This window comes from Salvelinus fontinalis, chromosome 1, assembly GCF_029448725.1.
Source record: "Salvelinus fontinalis isolate EN_2023a chromosome 1, ASM2944872v1, whole genome shotgun sequence".
Lineage (NCBI taxonomy): Eukaryota > Metazoa > Chordata > Actinopteri > Salmoniformes > Salmonidae > Salvelinus > Salvelinus fontinalis.
In genome coordinates this window covers 65,524,245-65,549,760 of record NC_074665.1, presented here as the reverse complement: position 1 = coordinate 65,549,760, position 25,516 = coordinate 65,524,245, and the positions used below count along the sequence as shown (strand labels likewise).

The 25,516-nt window shown below is 40.7% G+C and overlaps 1 protein-coding gene across 17 annotated transcripts in view; it reads right to left on the bottom strand.

Annotated features, from left to right (window-relative positions):
- Positions 1–25,516, bottom strand: part of LOC129859890 (dystonin-like) — a 189,332-nt gene that overhangs the window by 158,485 nt on the left and 5,331 nt on the right. For 14 of the 17 annotated variants that reach the window (XM_055930113.1, XM_055930129.1, XM_055930172.1 and 11 more), the window contains exon 4: positions 24,077–24,290. In XM_055930113.1, the coding sequence (XP_055786088.1) occupies positions 24,077–24,290 (214 nt within the window). Of the gene's footprint in view, positions 1–15,040; positions 15,324–24,076; positions 24,291–24,375; positions 24,493–24,582; positions 24,961–25,516 lie in introns of those variants that run through there. The other 3 variants (XM_055930198.1, XM_055930199.1, XM_055930202.1) reach the window with 3 other exon arrangements.

Genomic DNA, 25,516 nt, shown 5'->3' with positions numbered 1-25,516 from the left:
CATGTATTGTGTAACATGAAGTCCTATGAGTGTCATCTGATGAAGATCATCAAAGGTTAGTGATTCATTTTATCTCTATTTCTGCTTTTTGTGACTCCTCTCTTTGTCTGGAAAAATGGCTGTGTTTTTCTGTGACTAGGTGCTGACATAACATAATCGTTTGGTGGGCTTTCGTCGTAAAGCCTTTTTGAAATCGGTCACTGTGGCTGGATTTACAACAAGTTTATCTTTAAAATGGTGTAAAATACTTGTATGTTTGAGGAATTTTAATTATGGGATTTCTGTTGTTTTGAATTTGGCGCCCTGCAATTTCACTGGCTGTTGGCGAGGTGGGACGCTACCGTCCCGAATATCCCAGAGAGGTTAAAGCATCAGACAAGCTCAGTGCATATGTAGTTGATTTTATTCAAACACTTAGCGTGTGTCTGTCTATATATGGAGAAAAAAATCAGTTTAAACATTTCAACTAATCGATAGGTCGAAAGAAAAGGACGACTCTCGGTCGACCAAGATTTTTTGTAGTCGGGGACAGCCATACAATGCCACAACTCTTCTATCATTGATAGAACCAAAACCATAATTGCTTTACTCATCTTTCTTCTTGGAAGCTATTGATGTCTAAATCAGTATACTGTAAGATATCCTAACTAAGAGCTCAGAGTCTGACTCATTCCTCCCACACTAGATTTAGTTGTTGTAATAGGTTCCTCCAGATCAATACAGGGCTGGAAAGTAGGCCTAATGGAACAGGGTTGTGCACTGACTCAAATGTCAGAGGATTCACTGATAAACGTAATATTGCTGCCTTGTTGTCTGCACTAGTTTGTCTTTGATGATTTTGTTTGTTCCTCTTTGCATATACTGTACAAAGCAAACATCAGCCAAATATTGAACAACTTTCACATTATAGACCTACTGTATTTATAAGATAAACAGAGGAACGTGATCCGGACAAAGTGTTCTGTTCTATCATTGTGTACTAACCAAGGTAGCTTCAATGGCTTGGTAATGCAGACTTGAAAGTCCTCTCTCTGCCCAAACCTAATATGTTTGGGCAGAGAGAGAATTACCAAGCCACCTTGGTTAGAAGGCCTATAATGTGAAAGTTGTTCACTATTTGGTACAACAATGATGGTGTCAAGCCCAAGCATGTTTTAAAAAGAATAAACAAAACATTTTATAGAAAACTACCATCCATTAGCCTACTGAATACTAGTGTCACTGACTGTACACACGAGGAAAGACATGTTAACAGACTCAAAGAGGCGGATCTGTTAGCCTAGATTTTACTGCAGACCATGGGGCACCAAGCTGACACATTATTGGTGGGAACCAATCCAGGAATTTGATGGACTGAAATAGCTTTTACCACTCAAGACTTTCAACTGGAGCAGTTCTGAAATGACCCTTGAATAACAGCTAACGTACATTCAACATTAATCCAAATGCTTTTCATTGCACAACGTGGGGTAATACTTACAGTACCTTTACATTTTACTATATTTACTGACAACTGAATGCACCATACATTATACATAAATGATAACAGAACACTGCCTGCCCAATCAACTGACCAGTGTTCGATTTAGAACAGGATGCATCCGGTTATGTCTGACCCGCTGAGGGTGGCTCACTTGTGACTAAGCACTAAAATAGCAAATAGTCCTGTCAAGCAATTACATTACCTACAAAGGAACAGGTCCTAGAGCGATAATGGCATACTTCAGGAGGCTAAAGAGTATCTAGCACCAACACATTATCTTAGCCTTATTGGTGCTATTAAACAATCTCTAATGCCTTTTCAATTCTTTTAAAACCACATGAAGCACCCCTAAACTGATGTCATGACATCATTTCAACAGTCCTATGAAAATGACATTTGGAGAGTTGGGTTAAGAGAGGTTTTCAACAGCCAGACACACTCAACCTAATCTGTCAGAGTTAGCCTAGCCGTGCCTCGTCTACAGTACGCACGCACTGTTTTCATTTGTCTCAGCGCCACAGTCACATGGTTGGGGAGCGAGTGAGCGAAGTGGAGGGTTGGGACGTCCTCGCGGGTCTGACATGATTAGGAATGTTATGGCCTAGTGCTGAGTATGCACCCGGCTTGGGTTTCCTCTGGGACTGCCAATGTTAACCACGGAGCCTATTCCAGCCTCCAGCACACTTCAGTAGTCCCACATCTCACACCATCACAGTACGGCCCAGACAAAGGATCCTAACCACAATCACATCGGGAGCATGGCGCACAGACAAGTCTCTGACTAGGATTTAGATGCGGCCTCTCTTCTGTCTGGACACAATGTGTCTTTTGTACAGTAACAGACATTCTCCATAGAGGGAGCCTGCTCTGCTGTATGTGTGGGATTGGCCTGGACATTTGAATGTGATGAGTGGGCTGTCAGACTCGGAGGAGAGTGGGAGGTTAGGCCCGGCACAGGGGACCAGGAACAAAGACAGTGACTGTGCAGAAAACAGCTGTGTTTTAACTCCTCATTGACTTTATTCAGTCAGTCAGTATTTGTACCAGTGGATGAGCTACCTATAAAGACAGTGGTTTGAAATCCTGCAGCACACTTGCATGAAAACATTATTAAGGGCATTCATCTGAGAACCATAAGGGAATGGTGATCTGCAATAGCCAGACCACACCCTAGAACGAAAAGGAGAAAACAAAGGCCCAACATCAGACAGAGAAGAAGTGTGGTATTGAGATTCAAATGTCATTATCCGAATGTCATTCAGGCTGGGAAGGAATATGTGCTCTGAGAGCAGTCAGGCATAAAAACGGAATTTGCTATCATATTGTAACAACCCTAGCCCTAGCCAAATGTGATATCCCTATTGGAGGAGACTGTATAGTGGGCTTACATAGGCTAAGGTTGTAACAATATCACAATCCCACTGAATAACACAGATAAAACATCAGGGATGAGGCTGTAAATACCAAAGGCAGATGCAGATCTGTTGGCAAATGAAAGAAACATTGGAAACTTGCCATCACATGGCTCAAGCTCATAGACATGGCTCAAGCTGATAATAAGGGCAGGGGTTAGAAATAGCATGGACATATTGCATGGGTTCTAAAGAGGGTGAGGAGAACTGTAAAATGCATATTGAGAATAAAGATATGCATGTTCGTGTGTGATGAAAAAATAAACACAGAGGTGCTGAGGAATGTCACCACTACCAATTTCTAAGACTGTAAAGATACCAAGCTTTTTTCTTTGACAGTATCCTGCACTTTTGTAAACTATGAGATAGTAAAGATAAAACAGTGGCATTATCAGTTTCTACTTAGATAGATAGAGCCGGTATCATGCATTTTAACAAGGTATTGATAATGGTTGTCCATAGTCACGTACAGCGGTAAGAAAAAGTATGTGAACCCTTTGGAATTACCTGGATTTCTGCATAAATTGGTCATCAAATTTGATCTGATCTTCATCTAAGTCACAACAATAGACAAACATAGTGTGCTTAAACTAATAACATACAAATTATTGTATTTGTCTTGTCTATATTGAATACATCATTTAAACATTCACAGTGTAGGTTGGAAAAAGTATGTGAACCCCTAGGCTAATGACTTCTCCAAAAGCTAATTGGAGTCAGGAGTCAGCTAACCTGGAGTCCAATCAATGAGACAAGATTGGCGATGTTGGTTAGAGCTGCCTTGCCCTATAAAAAACACTCACAAAATTTGAGTTTGCTATTCACAAGATGCATCGCCTGATGTGAACCATGCCTCGAAGAAAAGAAATCACAGAAGACCTAAGATTAAGAATTGTTGACTTGCATAAAGCTGGAAAAGGTTACAAAAGTATCTCTAAAAGCCTTGATGTTCATCAGTCCACAGTAAGACAAATTGTCTATAAACGGAGAAAGTTCAGCACTGTCGCTACTCTCCCTATGAGTGGCTGTCCTGCAAAGATGACTGCAAGAGCACAGTGCAGAATGCTCAATGAGGTTAAGAAGAATCCTAGAGTGTCAGCTAAAAACTTACAGAAATCTCTGGAACATGCTAACATCTCTGTTGACGAGTCTACGATACGTAAAACACTAAACAAGAAAGGTGTTCATGGGAGGACGCCATGGAAGAAGCCACTGCTGTCCAAAACAAACATTGCTGCACGTCTGAAGTTTGCAAAAGTGCACCTGGATGTTCCACAGCGCTACTGGCAAAATATTCTGTGGACAGATGAAACTACAGTTGAGTTGTTTGGAAGGAACACAACACTATGTGTGGAGAAAAAAAAGGAACAGCACACCAACATCAAAACCTCATCCCAACTGTAAAGTATGGTGGAGGGAGCATCATTGTTTGGGGCTGCTTTGCTGCCTCGGGGCCTGGACAACTTGCTATCCAGGCCCAAGTTTATCAAGATATTTTGCAGGAGAATGTTAGGCTATCTGTCCGCCAATTGAAGCTCAACAGAAGTTGGGTGATGCAACAGGACAACGACCCAAAACACAGAAGTAAATCAACAACAGAATGGCTTCAACAGAAGAAAATGTGCTTTCTGGAGTGGCACAGTCAGAATCCTGGCCTCACTCCGATTGAGATGCTGTGGCATGACCTCAAGAGAGCAGTTCACACCAGACATCCCAAGAATATTTCTGAACTGAAACAGTTTTGTAAAGAGGGATGGTCCAAAATTCCTCCTGACCGTTGCATAGGTCTGATCAGCAAATACAGAAAATGTTTGGTTGAGGTTATTGCTGCCAAAGGAGGGTCAACCAGTTATTAAATCCAAGGTTTCACATACTTTTCCCACCCTGCACTGTGAATGTTCACACGGTGGATTCAATAAAGACATGAAAATGTATAATTGTTTGTGTGTTATTAGTTTAAGCAGACTGTGTTTGTCTATTATTGTGACCTAGATGAAGATCAGATCAAATTTTATGACCAATTTATGCAGAAATCCAGGTATTTTCAAAGGGTTCACATACTTTTTCTTGCCACTGTATGTCACGGGTGACACTTTCTGTCCCATAAACAGCTCTCGCCACGCTAAATTGCAGATATCTTACAAAAAACAATGGTCGTTGTAAAAAAAAAAAAGAGGTGCATTGTTTAAAGTACATAGGTTAAGCAAATTGGCTTGTCCCAGAAGTGATGTGTATACCTATTTTATTACAAATATAATGTCTCTCTTAATTTTATGTCCTTGGTGTTTCTGCCTTGAACATGACTCATTACAAAGATCAGCACGGAACCTAAGCAGGGCTCTAAAGTGCAACAAAATATGTTGCTGTGCGACCATGAGTTTTATTTTGGGAGCACTGTACGACTATGAAAAGAACCTCCCAGATAATAATTGTTGTAATGATAAGGCTTCGCTGTACTGTTGTTTCCGAGTGCCCTAGAGCAACAAGTGATAACGGCTTTTAGCCAAACCAGGTCAAAAGATCTGACCTGGCACAACATTTTTATCTTCCTGTATTACATTTATTCATAAACCATGTCATGGGCCGTTTTAAAACTACACTTTGTTCAGTCCTTTTATCTCATTGGCTAGCTAGCTAACACCCTGGTAACTTTACCACTCTATCCAAATATTTGGGGGCACAGAAAGAAAGGAAAAGGGATAGCTTCTTCAGGAGATCGATGATGATAGCAATGAATGAAAGATCTCTTGCATGTCATCATCACAAACCTGACGTATTTATTAAAGAGACAGTGTACAATTTTCAATGTAATGCATCTTAGGTGGAAAATAGTGTTTTTACATCATGTAGAAACATAATAGTCACTGCAGGAGTGGTAGGGTAGTCCAAAATATCTGTGGATTCATCTGGCCTATTACCTACATTTCTATAGGCGTTAGATTTGTAAACAAACTCAAACCACCCCTCCCCTGATAATTCTTGCATTAGATTGCATAGTTAATTTTTTATTTGCAAATCCTTGAAATTATGAATGCCCTCTGTATAAAAGTTGTAATTACATAGCAATAATGCATATAGTTTGAAGAAATATTGTACAGTACGTGCACCTTTTACTTGGCAGTATGAAAAGCCAGCAAAGTGCAGACTTTAGAGTAGCACGATAAGATATTGCAGTCTAGTGTACTTGTTATGCCTCTGCATCTCTGTGTCATGAGGAACAGAAAGACATTTACACAGGTGTTCTATAAATGGGAGGGGTCTTCAGGCTCTCCACACAGGATACCATATACTGTAGCCTACATGAATGTGTTGGGGTAGGGGACTATATTCATCTTGAAGCTTTAATTTAGCTTCATTGATTGCTGATATATTACGATCCAGGATCAATCTGACAATGCTGCCACATCCCAAACTACTGTAACAGTTTTTTTTATATATTCAGAGTCAAAGACATCTGAAGTTGAACAGATGAACATATTATATAATGCAGAGTTGAGGCCCACATTCTGGGAATATTTGAAGACCTACTGGAATCTCTGTGTCCTGACCTTGTGAGGCTTTTCTTGAGGGTAGGAAAAGCTAGGGTGAAGATGAGGTGCCATCTTTACAGATTTCTTGTTAAGAATAGAAATCACTTTGTTTATAAGACCTTGTTATACAGTACAGTTCCTGTGCTAATAAAATTGCATCATACTACACCATGATGCGCTTTCAGAAACCTGTCTCCAAGACAGTATCTATAATAGAGAGCACATGAGGCTATTGCTGAGTCACTGAAAGACTTTACGGCACTTCCTGCGCAGCTACTGTACATGGTGTCAGAGAGAAAACCTGTGAGGGGAGGCGAGACAAGAAGACAAGGTTCTCCTCCTGTGGTTGTGATGCTACATATTTGTGTTGCTAACTTGCTACATAGCCACGTCAATCAGCCGGTAAACCAAGTGCAAAGTAGGCCTACTCCACTAGATATCTGTGCTGGTAGCATTTTAATCAATTTGCCTTAGCAGTTTGTTACTGTAATTGATAGCTAACTGCAGGCGCATAAAACAACACTACACTAATGCCATTCGTCAATATACTAACTCAACTAACAAATTTTTCTTTGAAGGTATCTTTTTCATTGTAATGCGATTTGCTATGTGATTTCATCCAACATTTCAAAAAGTAAGACCAGTAAATGAGTAAAGACATCTCTGTGCATGATGTACCTAAACTGAAAAAGTGCATTCCTGTCCACACACACATTCAATCACTACAAGCCCCCAGTCCAAACTCTAACACAGCCATTCAATGGACACTGCCTTGATGTTTTGCCACAACATCTTTGAATTGAATGAAAGAACCCATTGACATGTTAGGAGAGACAGTCGATCCACAACAGAAAAAAAATTAGGCCCACTCCCAATAAATCTTCAGTATTCTTAACTACGGTAGGCGATCAACTGTTTGAAAAGACCACAAAGGCTCCCAAAATTCATCCCCACCTCCCATCTAGAGGCTTTACTAGAACACTGTGCTCCCATACATCCACTCACTGTCCTATGCAACAGCCATTGTATATATCCAAGAAACCGTGGGTTGAACTCTAAACTGTGCTCAAATGTACAGATCTTTTGTTGGGGGCCGTATTTGATTCCAGGTGAAAACTATGGAATTACTACATTTTAAAAGAAACAAGGTCTAATCCTTACATCTTTGATAAAACAGCGGTGGATTAGTGGAGTACCGATCCAAAGAAACCTGTTTCTAGTGTGTTATTAAATCAAATTACTGAGGTATGTGGACGGACATTCTTACAAGGCTCGAATAGTAAATAATGAGAGGTGCCTATTAGACTGCACATCTGAGGTGCATAACCAACGTGCAAGCATCCAAATGATTTCCTTTCAAACACATTAATATAATCATTGTTTAAGGTTAGTGAGTAATTGAGTTTCCCATTAAGGGTTGCTATGGACAGCTGACTTTCCAATGGCAGGTCACAGTGCCACTGCGCCAAAGGCCGTAACACCGGCCTCATTAAAACCAAAGCATGTATCCCTCCACACAGAGGCTGTCACCAAAGCATGTATCCCTCCACACAGAGGCTGTCACCAAAGCATGTATCCCTCCACACAGAGGCTGTCACCAAAGCATGCTCAGCATGTGATAGCTAAGGGAATTGAGCAATCCAATGTACAGTATCTGATATCACTAGCAATGTCAACATCCGCACAGCAGATGGATGACACCGCACTTCCAATATTTAGGTGAGATGCATATAACAGGCATACTGTAACAGGTGCATTGTGAAAATCGAACTGTGCATTGATGTGTAGCCTAACTGTCTGCACAATGGACAAGCAGTCACAGTATCTGCAATAAGCTATGGTTATTTTTCTCCATGGTTTTGGTCAGGAACAGTAATATCCATTTCCAACGAGCTGCCAATCAACTTCAGGAATGTTTCAGCCACTCTATATTAAATAATTTGCTGACTTTGTCCATTACACAGCTACAGTACATGCAGACAAGTATTGCATGAATTTCAGCAACCAACATAGAAAAATATTTAACTTTAATGTTTGATTGTTTGCCAAAAGCTAAACAATGAATGACAAGGGGACCAAGTGCACCCTAAGAAGATCTACATCTTTAGCATGCTACGCAGGTTTGACCACACCTGGTGTTTCTATTCATACTAATGACAGGGACAGATGAAGGTGTCACATGCAGGATGTGAACTTGTGAAAATACATCCTCCCAACTTGACTGTTCCATTGTATAATTTCTACTTTAACTTCATATTTCCATATTTTACTATTAGTCGGGAGAGGAAGCATATAAGCCACACCTTAGTATAAACCATCCTAATGATCAATACTTTTCTTTGACGGGGAAAACTACTTCAATGCTGGGACAAAGTTTATTTTCCTATGGACAAGGATATGAATGAGGACATGTTGCTAGTTTGTTTTACTTACTCAATGTTTGTTTTGTTTTGATTGAATAAGATTGAATAAGATATACCTATAGTGCCATCACAAAGTATTCATACCCCTTGATTCCATATTTTGTTGTGTTACAGCCTTAATTTAAAATTGATTAAATTGATTTTCTCACATATCTCACACAATACCCAATAAAGTGAAAACATGTTTTTAGAAATGTTTACAAATGTACTGAAAATGAAATGCAGAAATATATAATTTACATAAGTATTCACACTCCTGAGTCAATACATTGTACTAACTCTGTAATTGTTTTAAAGTCACCATTGGCCTCATGGTGAAATCCCTGAGCGGTTTCCTTCATCCCCTGCAACTCAATCAATCAATCAAGTTTATTTTATATAGCCCTTCGTACATCAGCTATAATCTCGAAGTGCTGTACAGAAACCCAGCCTAAAACCCCAAACAGCTAGTAATGCAGGTGTAGAAGCACGCATGCAACTGAGTTAGGAAGGACGCCTGTATCTTTCAACCACAAAAACCTTCCTCGTGTTTGTGGTTGAATCAGTGTTTGAAATGTACTGCTCGACTGAGGGACCTTACAGATAAGTGTATGTGTGGGGTACAGAGATGAGGCACTCATTCAAAAATCATGTTAAACACTTTTATTGCACACAGAGTGAGTCCATGCAACTTATTATGTGACATGTTAGCCACATTTTTACTCCTGAACTTATTTAGGCTTGCCATAACAAAGGAGTTGAATAGTTATTGACTCAAGACATTTAAGGTTTTCATATTTGATTAAAAAAATGAAAAACATAATTCCACCAGTGACTAAAAATCTCTATTTATTCCATTTATAAGTTCAGGCAGTAACACAACTAAACCTGGAAAAAGTCAAGGGGTGTGAATACTTTCTGAAGGGACTGTAAATACGTGTTTAATTGATGCACAACACCAATCTCACACAAAGAGAAGCTTTGGGGAGACATGAGTCTATCTGTGCTTTATAGATGTACAACAGACAAAGGCTGTATATTTGAGGTGTTGTACTTTTCAGAAGGGGGGGGGGGGGGTCACGAACCCCGCCAACATTAGAGACAGGTCAATTTACACCTCAATAATATACCATGGTGAATTTTATTGATAGGAAATTATTTTCCCACTGTAAAGCATTCCGTTTCATTACACAACACAGTGCTACTCAATTCTCATTTTATTATTGGATCCCCCCACCACCAATTATGCTTTTGGTTTAGCCCATTCCTTAGACACTGTGGTTTGTGAGAGGGGAAAACCATACCATACCATGGTAAATTCATAAGCACGAATAAGAATGAAAGAAAACTATTTTCGATTGCGAAGTGATGAAAAGTGTGTGAGCGCTATTTCTCAAAACTAGTGATAATTGGTAACGGTTACATATATATAACATTGGTAGTATTATAAACCTTAACATATCTAGTTTCTAGTAGGCTACAGCATTAGAGAAGGGCTGTTTCTATGATCCTCGGGCAGTAGGCTCAAGCAAGCCTGTTTCTCTCCCCAATCAGAGGCAGCCTGCCTGTCTCCCAATCTCTAAATCATGTTTATGAACCAATTTTCTTTTTTCTTTCAATTTGACAATGTACAATAGAAACAGGGCCACCCTAGTCTTCATTGATAGGGCTCCCGAATGGCGCAGAGGTCTAAGGCACTGCATGTCAGTGCAAGAGGCATCACTAGAGTTCCTGGTTCGAATCCAGGCTGTATCACATCTGGCCGTGATTGGGAGTTCCATAGGGCTGCGAACAATTGGCCCAGTGTTGTCTGGGTTTGGCCGGGGTATGCCGTCATTGTAAATAAGAATTTGTTCTTAACTGGATGTTCCCCCATGATGAAAGGGCACTGATCTAGCTAATGATAAGCAGAAATATGCACAAATAAATATTGGCAAGCTCATGACTCAGCCTATTTATTTATAGCCACTATGCTGTATCAGTTGAGCTACAGGTGATAATATTTACTGCTACATAACAAACCAGCCTGATAATATAGACCAATATGTTGTTAGGCTCATTTCTGGAGGGGAAAATTATATTTTAGATGGGGTCAGCATTTTTTTTCTCCATTAATTTTGTAGTACAAAAGTCATCAGAACTGACAATAAAAAATGACATGCTAAGCGTGGTGAAGGGTACACATATAAGCATAATGGGTTATGACATTTAAATTGAATTAAAGCAGGGGTGACTTCTGAACTGCTTATTACCAAAACATTCATTACACTCTAAGAAAAAAGGTGCTATCTAGAACTTTTAAAGGTTCTTCGGCTGTCCCCATAAGAAAACTCTTTGAAGAACCCTTTTGGGTTGCTGGTAAAATCCTTTTGGATTCCATGTAGGACCCTTTATACATGGAACCTAAAAGGGTTATACCTGGAACCAAAAAGGGTCCTCCTATGGGGACAGCCGAAGAACCCTTTTGGAACCCTTTTTGCTAATAGTGTATGATTCAGTATTGAACTTCCTCCTTAGTCCCATTATAACGTTGTAATGAGTCCTCAAATAAGGTGATTTCCAGCTATGTGTCACATCAAACATAACTCAGATCTTTAAGTGACAAATGTCATTGTCACATGCAGCCATGGAGCTGTGCTGGAGTTTTAAATGACAGACCAATGGCCTTGCAACGCATAGCCAGCAACTTAAGGGAAATCCCTGTTTGAAATTATCACAAGGCATATCCTAGTATTCAAAGGCTGGGGTCAAATCAATGTTGGGCTCAAATCACTGGAAACACTTAACAAAAACTTAATTTAATAAACTATTGATAAGAAGTGTACATACTAAATTAGTATTCCTGTATTAATAAACATTATAAACATTTATAAAGATGTATACATTTTGAGAAGAATTTACAGCATAAGCATTTATAATTATTATCACCAACAAATGCATGTAACATTGCACTTCCTAAGGTGAACTGTTAGTTCAGTACTGAAACCTGTCTAACCAGTGTAAGAGCTGGCATAAAACATAATTGGATGAAGATTAGGTCATCAGTACGCTACCTACTCAATCTATCAAAGTAAAGAAATAATATTGATATGATATCGGTTTCGCTTGGTTGCGATTCATAACATTTTGGTAAACATGATAAGTGTGGACCGAAGTAATTTTTAGAAAGAAAAATGTTTTTTGTAACATTTTAAGTAGATGCATGTACAGTTGAAGTCGGAAGTTTACATACACCTTAGCCAAATACATTTAAACTCAGTTTTTCACAATTCCTGACATTTAATCCTAGTAAAATTTCCCTTTTAGGTCAGTTAGGATCACCACTTTATTTTAAGAATGTGAAAATGTCAGAATAATAGAAGAGAGAATGATTTATTTCAGCTTTTATTTCTTTCATCACATTCTCAGTCGGTCAGAAGTTTACATACACTCAATTAGTATTTGGTAGCATTGCCTTTAAATTGTTTATCTTGGGTCAAATGTTTTGGGTAGCCTTCCACAAGCTTCCCACAATAAGTTGGGTGAATTTTGTCCCATTCCTCCTGACAGAGCTGGTGTAACTGCATCAGGTTTGTAGGCCTCCTTGCTCGAACACGCTTTTTCAGTTCTGCCCACAAATTTTCTATGGGATTGAGGTCAGGGCTTTGTGATGGCCACTCCATTACCTTGACTTTGTTGTCCTTAAGCCCTTTTGCCACAACTTTGGAAGTATGCTTGGGGTCATTGTCCATTTGGAAGACCCAATTGAGAAGTTGCATCAATATATCCACATACTTTTCCTCCCTCATGATGCAATCTATTTTGTGAAGTGCACCAGTCTCTTCTGCAGTAAAGCACCCCACAACATGATGCTGCCACCCCCGTGCTTCACGGTTGGGATGGTGTTCTTCGGCTTGCAAGCCTCCCCATTTTTCCTCCAAACATAATGGTCATTATGGCCAAACAGTTCTATTTTTGTTTCATCAGACCAGAAGACATTTCCCCAAAAGTACGATCTTTGTCCCCATGTGCAGTTGCAAACCGTAGTCTTGATTTTTTTATTGCGGTTTTGGAGCAGGGGCTTCTTCCTTTTTGAGCAGCCTTTCAGGTTATGTCGATATAGGACTCGTTTTACTGTGGATATAGATATTTTTGTACCTGTTTCCTCCGGCATCTTCACAAGGTCCATTGCTGTTGTTCTGGGATTTATTTGCACTTTTCGCACCAAAGTACGTTCATCTCTAGGAGACAGAACGCGTCTCCTTCCTGAGCGATATGACGGCTGCATGGTCCCATGGTGTTTACACTTGCGTACTATTGTTTGTACAGATGAATGTGGTACCTTCAGGCTTTCAGAAATTGCTCCCAAGGATGAATCAGACTTGTGGAAGTCCACTATTTTTTTTCTGAGGTTTTGGCTGATTTCTTTTGATTTTCCCATGATGTCAAGCAAAGAGGCACTGAATTTGAAGGTAGGCCTTGAAATACATCCACAGGTACACCTCCAATTGACTCACATTATGTCAATTAGCCTATCAGAAGCTTCTAAAGCCATGACATCATTTTCTGGAATTTTCCAAGCTGTTTAAAGGCACAGTAAATTTAGTGTATGTAAACTTCTGACCCACTGGAATTGTGATACAGTGAATTATAAGTGAAATAATCTGTCTGTAAACAAAGTAGATGTCCTAACCGACTTGCCAAAACTTTAGTTTGTTAACAAGAAATTTGTGGAGTGGTTGAAAAACGACTTTTAATGACTCCAACCTAAGTGTATGTAAACTTACGACTTCAACTGTATGTAGCCGTACGGAGCACCAATAATAAAACACCTCATTGTCTGACCCAGTGACTGGAGACAAAAGTCAGACACAGATTCCAAATGATGCTACATCATATGATTCCATTATGCTCTAGTCAAGGGCCGTTAAGCAGGCCACAGTTGACTGTCTGTTGCTGTGAGAGAGAGAGAGACCACGTAAATATCCATTGTTAGTGACTGACCACTAGTTAACAAGGAATCACAGTATCATACACAACTAACCCATTCACACGGATTACCTTTTCTCATTCACTGCTCATTCAAATGTTGCAGATAACATTGGAGAGATCTAAAATATAAATGGGGGAAATTAATCACTGTAGGAGACGGAGTCTATTCGAGATTCACACTATTGGCCTGGCAAGGGACTACAGATGTTTAATTTGACCAGTTTCTCACAGGGAAATAGGAAATGGTAATTATTGTGTGGATTATAATTAATGAACATTTGTGTAAGGGTTGATACATTTTTAGTTAGGGTAAATCAAGTCTGAAATGTTAAAGTGGAAATCACAAATCACAAAGCCTTTTTAAAACTTGAATACACTTAAAACTTGCATGCAACAACAGGGTGATCAAATTAAGATCCAACATCTGTATGTGTAGGGGGGTGATGTCATCCAGCTAGCGGAGAATGCTTTGCTGTAGACAGGATATTGAAAATGTAATGTCTTCTGCAGGTTTCCAGTAATAATGGACTTGGCCTCAAGACTTGTCAGCCTGAATGTAATGCTTGATGGACTAATGCAAGATAATAGCCCTGCTGCATCTTTGGCTGATCCTCTCTTTGTGTCAGCCTACATTGATAACAGCTTGGTCAATTGGTCAGACAACAGTTACAACAAAAGAGGGGTCATCAACTCAAAGATATTCAAACCTTCATAGAAATGTTCATTTAAATAACATCTCCTGCATAGCCTAATATTTCATCTAAATAAATAAACATCTCCATAATTAATAGGCCTACCAAAATATAGCCTATAGTCATTTTGAGATTGCTTCTCTCATGTGACAAAAGTGACAGTAAAACGTTGAGACAGCATTCTTTCTTTACATTGAGGAACACACCTCCTCCAATCGATGCATCAATGCAAATTTTACACAATTCTAGTATAATGTCGCACAAATCCAAGTCAATTTGGCTTTTTACAAGTGCTAAACACAAACTTTCGAAATCTAATATAAACTGACAAGGCTATAGACTACAATCAAATAGCCTAGACTGTCATGTTTCCATTCATTCCGACCCGCTGTCCTCCAGTCATCAAAGCTCAGTGGCTTGCTGACACACTTGTTTAGGGCTTTAGCCTACCACGGTGCAATTGTCCCATACAGGGCTATTCCCTCATTGTTTCATTTCGAATCATTGTAGACCTACCAATCGGTATAGGCGGCCGAAGTAATTAGCATACCTTTGTATTTTTCGAGGACATCCTCATACGCTTGAAGGTATTCCTTTTCGTCGGCGAGCATATAACCTGCCGGCGTCGCGTTGTAGTGAGCCATTACCCGAACTCCACCATAGGGCTCTTTATAGGCTGGACATTCACCAGCCGCTGTGGCGAGTGTGTAGCCTAGTTCTAGTTGCGGGACAGGGATCCGGACAGAGGATTGACCAGCGCCGTTGTTACATGGAAGGAAACGCCCCTATACCCCTCCCCGGTAGGTCAAACCACCACTAGGCGAGACTTCTTCTCCGGTTTCATGAGAACATCTCGGGTGTGTTCTGTGACAGTCTGGGAGGGATTGAGGGGAGAGAGGGCTGCTGGACAAAATAAATGCCATCCCATATCAAGCGGGCGCGCCTGAGCAATACTAATGCACGCGTCTCCCCTCCCTACTCTCTCTCTCTGCGGAGTCCACCATGACTCCAATTCCAGTAATACCAGCACACTAACGCGACGATAACAGAATGACTCAGCATCAACTGCTGTGCAAAATAATCATTAATAAGCACTGGTGCCAGTGATTTAAAGACAGTCCACAACGTTTCCATTCCATGAAAATGTGCCTACAGCTAGATAATTTAAGCATAGGAATAGGATACTCGCTATCCAATTGTTTCACTTGGTTGGCCTTGCCTTATTAGGTAGGTCTATTTCCAATCCAACATACCTCACTCAAAAGAGGCATGAAAAGGTAGACAACTGTCATAATTCATAAATCAAGGCCTACATTGTGCATTCGTTATAACATAGAGATTCTTCAAAATAATGTCACACTGATAAAAAAAAATACTATTGTTTGTGTTATACATATGATACACTGAGCTGGAAGATTGCTTTGAGTCTCTGTTGCATTGAGTTTCTGTTGCATTGAGTCTGCTGAAGTCCCGGTGCTACAGCAGGCAGAGGAGATGTCCTCACAGGTCCTAATACTAAAAGGGTTTAATTCCAGAGGAAATGCAGTCTAGAATAAACAGATGGTGCTGATGATGATGCATTTCAACACAGTCTAGGTTCCATTCAATCAGATTCTTTCCATAAAATGTAGAGAATCAATAGGAAAATAGCTTACTTTCTAAGGAGAAGTGATCAAGACTGGTATAGACAATTTAGGGCTGGGCGATGTGGCCTAAAGATCATACCTCAATTTGTTCTAATTTATGGGCGATTCACGATATATATCTACATTTTTTAAATGTTTTCTCAAAATAAGCTTTGTTGGACAATTAAAGCTCAAGTACACTGCATTTCAAACAGTCAGCAATAATTTAATGAATTCAGGGCTTGTGAAATTATACCTAGGCTAAATATAAGCCTTCCACAACCATAGGACCCACTAATAATTGTATTACTTTATCAAAATAGTTTAACCTGCTTTTTGAAATAATCACTGATATGGCTTTCAATTCTGTCTATGAAAATGCAAATTTTGTTGCACATTTAACCAGAACCATGCATAATGCACATTCACTAATAATGACTAACATATTGTAGTAGGCATTATAGAAAATTATTAACACAGGTCTCATGAACAATTTCTCAAGCACAAGCCCATGTAGAGTAGATTAGCCATCTTTAAATTTAAAGTTTAGCCAACTTGGATCCATTTTCTAGCTAACAAGGAAGAACAGTTGAATTGTTATTAACACACCCTTTTATCTGTTTCCAAATGTTTGAACAGCATGCTAGCCTGTCCACTTTGTTCAGATGTTGAAATCAAGTAACCTACTCAGGCCCGGCCCACTCATTAGGCAGGATTATGCGGCCCCCTATGGTGGCAGATTGACAAGGGCGGCATTTTCTGAACTAAACTGACCTAGACGCACCTCCAATAACTCATAAAACGATACATCATTTTGCCCAAAAACAATAACAATTTCTCTCAACCAGTGGCATATTGGCTTTTTAGGTGAGAGCTGATGCCACCCTTTGATAAGTGTAACGGATGTGAAATGGCTAGCTAGTTAGCGGGTACGCGCTAGTAGCGTTTCAATCAGTTACGTCACTTGCTCTGAAACCTAGATGTAGTGTTGCCCCTTGCTCTGCAAGGGCCGCGGCCTTTGTGGCGCGATGGGTAACGATGCTTCGTGGGCGACCGTTGTTGATGTGTGCAGATGGTCCCTGGTTCGCGCCCGTGTCGGGGCGAGGGGACGGTTTAAAGTGTTACATTGATGCTGTTGACCCGGATCACTGGTTGCTGCGGAAAAGGAGGAGGTTGAAAGGGGGGTGAGTGTAACGGATGTGAAATGGCTAGCTAGTTAGCTTGTACGCGCTAGTAGCGTTTCAATCAGTTACGTCACTTGCTCTGAAACCTAGATGTAGTGTTGCCCCTTGCCCTGCAAGGGCCGCGGCCTTTGTGGCGCGATGGGTAACGATGCTTCGTGGGCGACCGTTGTTGATGTGTGCAGAAGGTCCCTGGTTCACGCGAGGGGACGGTTTAAAGTTATACTGTTACATAAGCAGATCCCACTTTGTCAAAGGCAGGGACCCAAAATATTTATCTTGTCCAATCCCAGCGTTCCTCTCCAAGGGTTCTGTTGGAGAGACGCATCGCTGTGGCGCTCCACCAACATTCCGTCAAAAAAATGATCTAACATAAATCATGTAGCAGATATAGCATATGGTAGAAAGAGTATGTTGCCTTTCCTACAGGCTGAAGATAAAATGTATGACAATGTAATGAGACACTTTTTACATCATGCACGTTTCTCCGATCAAATAGCCTAATCTAAATGTCGGCCAAATAAAAAATGACATGTTAACAAACTACATATCCTAAAAACAGGACAGTTCAAACTAAAATGGACTATATGGAATGTACAATCAGGCTGTCCAGGAGTTTCATTCCGTGGGCAAAATTTTAATGAGCAGTGGTTTCAAGTTTGTATCCATAAAAAAATGTATTAGCTGATTATAGTGAAAAAGAAAATACTTCTGCATTTCCTACTGTGTAAACACATTGCAAATAGGCTTAGGATAACTCCTGATAAAGTTGGGTAGCTGATATTCAGAGCTTAATGAAATAGCCAAATTGATTAGTCACATGAATCAGGACTAATAAAGCCAATGCAATGGACTGTTTTACAAACGGCGGGCCTACCACATTGATGGGCATTCATAACATTCCATTGTGGGCAGACATGGTTGGCTACACCCTAGTAAGCACGGACTGACACCGGCATCTTTTGGTCGTCTTTTTTTGGTGTTTTACAAACAGTAAGCCTAGCACATAGATGGGCTTTCCTAAAATGTAATTTCATGTGACACTGTAGGCCAGGGATGGGCAACTCCAGTCCTCTGTGGCCTGATTGGTGTCCCACTTTTGACCCAGTCCCAGCTAACACATCTGACACCACTAATCAACTAATCATGATCTTCAGTTTAGAATGAAATTAGTTTAATCAGTGTTGACTAGGGATGGGAAAAAAATGTGACACCACTCCGGCCCCGAGGACCGAATCCTACTGTAGACTATACCTCAGTAAGAAAGGGCCGACGCTGAAGCCTTTTGGACATCTTTGTTTGGTGCTGTCCGGACTAGACGACTATGTTTGGTTCAGATGTTGTCCGGTCTGGACCAGCCTTGATTTGTCCCAAACATAGACATTTATAAATTACATATTTTCAACTTTCATTCAGAACCAAAAATGTACTGGATTTCAACGTCCGTAAAATACGTCTTTTCACCTTTCATTCAGAACCTAAATTGAACCTAACTTCAACGTCAGAAAAAATATGCATTTTAGACGTCTTTTCAACATAATTTTGCTTACTAAGACTATTCTTGTAGGGGAACAATTTTTTTGGTCTCGCCAGGACCGGCCCTGAACCTACCTTATTTCTCAGAATGAGAATGAGTTGCCAATTACTTATATAATTGTGCTTGATGCTTATTTCACATTTATAACACAGACTAGACAGCTAGTATAACAGTCTTTGGCTAAAATGCTGCTTGCTGTATGTGATACTGCAAAGCTGTGTGTGACAACCTGTGTCACGACTTCCGCTGAAGTCGGTCCCTCTCCTTGTCCGGGCGGTGTTCGGCGGTCGACGTCACCGACCTTTAGCCATCGCTGATCCATTTTTCATTTTCCATTGGTTTTGTCTTGTCTTTCTTCACACCTGGTTCCAATCCCATCAATTACATGTTGTGTATTTAACCCTCTGTTTCCTCTCATGTCCTTGTCGATGATTGTTTGATTGTATGTTATGTGCAAGTTATGTTCTGGTGTGCGACGGGTTTTGTACCCACTTTTATTATTTGTGTATTTTGGTTTTCTGAGTTTTGTGAGCACTTATTAAACGACTCCGTTTATACCAAGTTCGTTCTCCTGCGCCTGACTTCCCTGCCACCAGCACGCACCCACTACAACCTGAGCATTAATTTTCCAGAATCAATGTTAATTTATACTCTCATTTTAGTAGTATCTGCTCTGCACGCAATTTGAGGAGTTAAGACATAAAAATGGTATGGTTAGAAAGGTTAACTTGTCCTCTATTACAGTAAAGAAATAACTCAATGTGTTTTGGTGTCCATATGACCCATTCTATTGGACCAAACCTCAAATGCAAATAGTGTCAGAGAGGAAGAAGTGATCTCTCATCTTTGTTGTTGTGAGTGGCAGGGGGAGGGGCTTTGTGTGTGTGTCTGTGTGTGTGTAAATGGGGAGGCGCACAGTCACAGCAGAAGGACCCTTACAATAAAAGATTGCAGTTTTGAAACTGCAGTAAAGGTGCAGTAACTGCAGTTACACTGCAAAAACACTGCAATAAAAAAAACGGTGTTACTTTGGACGCAGTATTTGCAGCATACTGCAGTTATAATGTACTCTAACTGCAATCAAAAAATAAACATGAGAACAAGCGAACATAAACGCACATAACAAATTAAAATAAAACTAGATTCTTGTGATACGGGACTTTGGAATATCACGCAAAAACATACATTTGAATTAATCAAATAAATTCAATACATCGCCCAGCCCTGGGACGACTGTCACAGAGATATGAATAAGATTAACAAAATGGGCGAAATCAGAGGGCAAATATTCTACAATATCAGGCATCACTAGGAAAGGGACAGATGCATCCACCTGAACAATGATCACATCCTGCCATCAGGCAAATTCAGGACTTGCGAATTGAAGAGATAATTTTTTCAAACTAGCTAGTAATCTATGGATCCTGAGATTCAGCAAACAGAAAATATGGATTTTAGGCCTACTCACAACGTGAATAATTGGATTACGATATGATAGTTTATTGTTTCCATTTTTTTAATCAAAGCCAAAATATTCTGTTGATGAATGTCAACAGCAAGATTCTGAGAGGTCACCAAGAAGGGAAAGGAGGTGAGCAAGACAGCACACCCTGTAGATGTGCCAAGAGAGTCCATACCATTCCCAAATAAATACTCACCTTTTATGGTCCTGGGCATATGACTAAGGATTAATTCCTGAATTGAAAAGTGCATGGGCCTATTATAGCCCTGTCTATGCTACTGAACTGAAACTATGGTCCAAGAACAGTCTTTTTGCAAAAAAATAAAGAAAAGAAATGCATTTAGCAAGGTCACCCCTAGAATGTATCATTACTACTCTCATTTGTTTCACAGACTACATTTACAGTAAATCACACAGTTCAACTACTACAATAGCTTGCTCTCCTGTGAAATTCTTAGTTTATGGCACAGAAGTTTGTCAAATAATTCCAATCGCAATTAAATTATTAAAAACATTCTGTAATCAAATAAACAGCATCAGACCAACATAAAAGTTGCAATCACAAAGGGCCTGCAGCTTGTGTCAGCCCATGTAATACATGATTAATAAACCCATGTATTAGAGGATTACAAAGAATAATCTAATTCCGATTCTAGTATCCTAATGCACAGCATATGCACAGGTTATGATGACCGCTCGTTGCACTTTCACCTAAAGAACTCAATCTCAACAGCCAATCTTGGATTGCCCCCAGGTGGTGAGGGTAGGCAACAACACCTCCGCCATGCTGATCCTCAACACAGGGGCCCCCCAGGGGTGTGTGTTCAGCCCCATTCTGTACTCCATGTTAACCCATGAACTCCAACTCTATAAACATGTTTGCTGACGACAGTGTAGACAGCCTACAGGGAGGAGGTTAGTGCCTTGGCAGAGTGGTGCAGGGGTAATAACCTCTCCCTCAACGTCAACAAAATGATGGAGCTGATCGTGGACTACAGGAGATAGCAGAGAGAGCACGCCCCCATCCACATCGACGGGGTCACTTCAGGAGGCAAAATACATTTGACATGGCCCCCAAGACCCTCACAAACTTCTACAGATGCACCATCGAGAGCATTCTGTTGGGCTGCATCACCGCCTGGCAACTCCACTGCATGGCTCTCCAGAGGGTGGTGCGGTCAGCCCAACACATCACCAGGGGCACACTGCCTGCCCTTCAGAACATCTACAGCACCCAGTGTCATAGGAAGGCCAAGAAGATCATCAAGCACCTCAGCCACTCGAGCTATGGCCTGTTGACCCTGCTACCATCAGGTAGATGGAGACAGTACAGGTGTATCAAAGCCAGGACCGAGAGAATGAAATGCGAGTATAGCGAAATGCTTGCGCTTCAAGTTCCGACCATGCAGTAATATCTAACAAGTAATCTAACCTAACAATTTCACAACAACTACCTTATACACACAAGTGTAAAGGAATGAATAAGAATATGTACATAAACATATATGAATGAGCGATAGCCAAACAGCATAGGCAAGATGCAGTAGATGGTATAGAGTACAGTATATATATATGAGATGAGTAATGTAGGGTATGTAAACATTATATAAAGTGGCATTGTTTAAAGTGGCTAGTGATACATTTATTACATCAATTTTTCCATTATTAAAGTGGCTAGAGATGAGTCAGTATGTTGGCAGCTGCCACTCAATGTTAGTGATGGCTGTTTAACAGTCTGATGGCCTTGAGATAAAAGCTGTTTTTCAGTCTCTCGGTCCCCACTTTGATGCACCTGTACTGAACTCGCCTTCTGGATGATAGCGGGGTGAACAGGCAGTGGCTCGGGTGGTTGTTGTCCTTCCTGTGAGGCCAAAAAGATCATCAAGGACAACAACCACCCGAGCCACTGCCTGTTCACCCCGCTATCATCCAGAAGGCGAGGTCAGTATAGGTGCATCAGACTGTTGAATAGCCATCACCCATCACCTGCCGGCCACCACCCAGTACTCTGCCTAGCACCTTAGAGACTGCTGCCCCATGTATATAGAGTCATTGAACACTGGTCACTTTAGCAATGTTTACATCCTTTTTTACCCACTTTATATGTAGATACTGTATTCTACTCATGGCTCAACCTATATAACTGCTGCACATCATTTCTATTCATATAGTGTCCATACTGTCTATACACACCATTTATATATACTGTGAAAGAAAATGTTATTGTCTCAAGAGATAAGCCTTGAATTGTACACAGCATCTCCCCTCACTCCATCTTGGTTTGTGCAGGTGACTGTGAACTCCTCCTCAGACCAATTGGCAGTACGCCCAGAACATTGCTCTGGGAGCCAAAATAAGTATCTCAGTTTCAAGGTCCCAGCTTTGAGAGAAGAAGTCTCGTCAGTCACATGCAGGAGCCAATGTTAATAAAGAATAATGTAAATTATGCTTACATGACTTGTTTGTGTAGCTGCATCTGCATATAAGGACTGAAAGGGAACGCCCTCTGATTTTTCACAAGCTTGCACTGAGTTTGTGAACCTCTCCGGCCGTGATAATAAAGATTGATATGATTTACATTGAATTTGAGTCCTTAGTGGGGAATTTACACGACAATACACTGAGTGTACAAAACTTTAGGAACACCTTGCTAATATTGCATTGCACCCCCTTTTTGCCCTCAGATCAGCCTCAATTTATCAGGGCATGGACTCTACAAAGTGTAAAGCATTCCAGAGGGATGCTGGTCCATGTTGACTCCAATACTTCCCATAGTTGTGTCAAGTTGGCTGGATGTCCTAGGAGGGTGGAGAATTCTTGATACACACGGGAAACTGTTGAGCATGAACGACCCAGCAGCATTGAAGTTATTGATACACTCAAACTGGTGAGCATGGCACCTACTACCATACCCAGTTCAAAGGCACTTCAAATATTTTGTCTTGCCCATTCACGCTTTGAATGGCACACATACACAATCTATGTCTCAATTGTCTCAAGGCTTAAAAATCCTTTAACCTGTCTTATCCCCTTCACTGATTGAAGTGGATTTTACTACTGACATCACTAAGGGATCATAGCTTTCATCTGGATTCACCTGGTCAGTCTATGAAAGAGCAGGTGTTCCTAATGTTTTGTATACTCAGTGTATTCCGGACTCTGACATTGCTCATTGTGATATTGCTAGTTGTGATATTTCTGATATTTTTTTACTTTTTGGATTATTTGTGTATTCTTATTGTATTGCTAGATATTACTGCACTGTTGGAGCTAGAACCATAAGCATTTCAGTGCATCTGCGATAACATCTGCAAATCTGTGTAGGTGACCAATTCATTTGTATTTTATTTTATTGGATGGACAATAGAATTGAGGATGTAATGTGAGAATTCCCAGACAGCAAATAACACACCACAGCTATACAGGTTTTTACAGTAGCCTAATTATCTAATTTGTTTATTAACTTATGAGACAAAATATTATTTGGGCCTAATTATTGGCTACAGAAGCCTATATTACAAACATGTGTCTTTGTCTAAATTGGACATGCATCAGAAGTGACAGCGGCTGACATCTGGGAGTGTCCACTGTCCAGCAGCAGCGTCAGTCTACTGTAATTATGCAGAATAAATAAAAAGCCTGTAGCCTACTTGTAAAAAATCTACAATGCATCACAGCACAGTGGCTAAATTTGCCATATCTGATAGATTTGCAGAATCAATAGGTCTATTTTATGTTATATTATCAGCAGCAGCACAAACAATGAAATATTGACACTCACCTGCAATCCTGAGCACGGCTCTCTCTGCTGGATCCAAAACGGATCCTCCCTGAATTTTTCGCTTATGTCGCTCGTGCCTGGGTAGGTTCCAGGGTAACGTGTCCCCTGGTGCCGGTGAGACCGATCCAGATTTAAAACTATAATCATCTTCGTCCGAGAAATCGGCCGATGAAGACATGGAACAGTGAAGGGAAGCGTTGCCCGAACCGGAGCTCTGTTAAAACAATATAAATAAATTATCAATGTGTTGCGAGGCAACACACATACAGCACAGACAGACACAATGAAACATTTCTCACCATCGCTGCTCCTACGTTTGCCTAAACTGATGCGCGTAACCTAATGTAAATGCACATTGATAGCTCAAGGGAGGCACCGTAGCGTGAGCCACCAGCTCGCCTAGCAATGATCTCTGATTCAACAATAAAAAGAAAAGGCACAAGCAGGCATTAAGAAGGAACATCGATTGTATCTGGCTCCCCCGCCAGGCCAGAAATAAGACTTACCGCTGTATACATGGTGTCGGTTGAATAATATCGAAATCCTTTATCAATTTGCTGCAAACTCAGACAGCAGCAGGTTATGTCATTTTTTTATCAGAACCACGCCCTTCTAGCGATGCACTCTGCCCATTAAATTTGTGAAGTCTTTCCTTTGAGATGAAATTATGTCAAGTCCCCAGAGCAGAGTGCGAATAGATTGGGCCAGGGCGAGTAGAATGTGATGCTAGAGCTGTAGCATGTCAACGCGTCACCATCCTAGGATACAGAAGAAGACCGGTGGAAACTAGAGAGGATCCCAGCGCTCTAGTCCTGATTATTCAATCGGGAAACTGTGGCCAATGTCGCTGTAACTGTTACAGCGCCATCCTGGGTGGGTACGTGCATGTCTAGTGGTGACTGCGTAGCCTCCACGTTGATGGTCGAAAACCAATCAGAAATCCAGACTGGTCCATGAACATCCTTTGTCATCAACCTGGTCTCATCAGCCATGCACAGCCGCGTTGTTGTTTTGCTGCCTGATGCGCATGTGCCTGCACTGTGTGCCATTGCCTAGAATTGTTCCTAGTTGACAATGAATGTGCAATTTTAGAGCACTATCTTTATCATCAATATATATGAAACATATCTGGGTTCTGCAGGCTTATTCATTACAACCTATCTCTGTCTGCCTGTGTCTGTGTGTCTGTCTGCCTGTCTGTAGGCTGTCTGCCTGGGCCCTGTGATAGGGTAAGGGGGCAAATGCATAACAAATTACTTGCCACAGCAAGTGTTGGCACATCCAAACAGGGTGTGGCTGGTCAAAAAGCAATAGGGCATACCAGTCACATGTGGACTTCCATTGCAAAATTATAGAACAGCATTGCTGTTTGCAATCTGAACAAGAGTAGGACATTCATTGACAATTACCTTTGGGTGATTTCACAATCACCAACCTGTT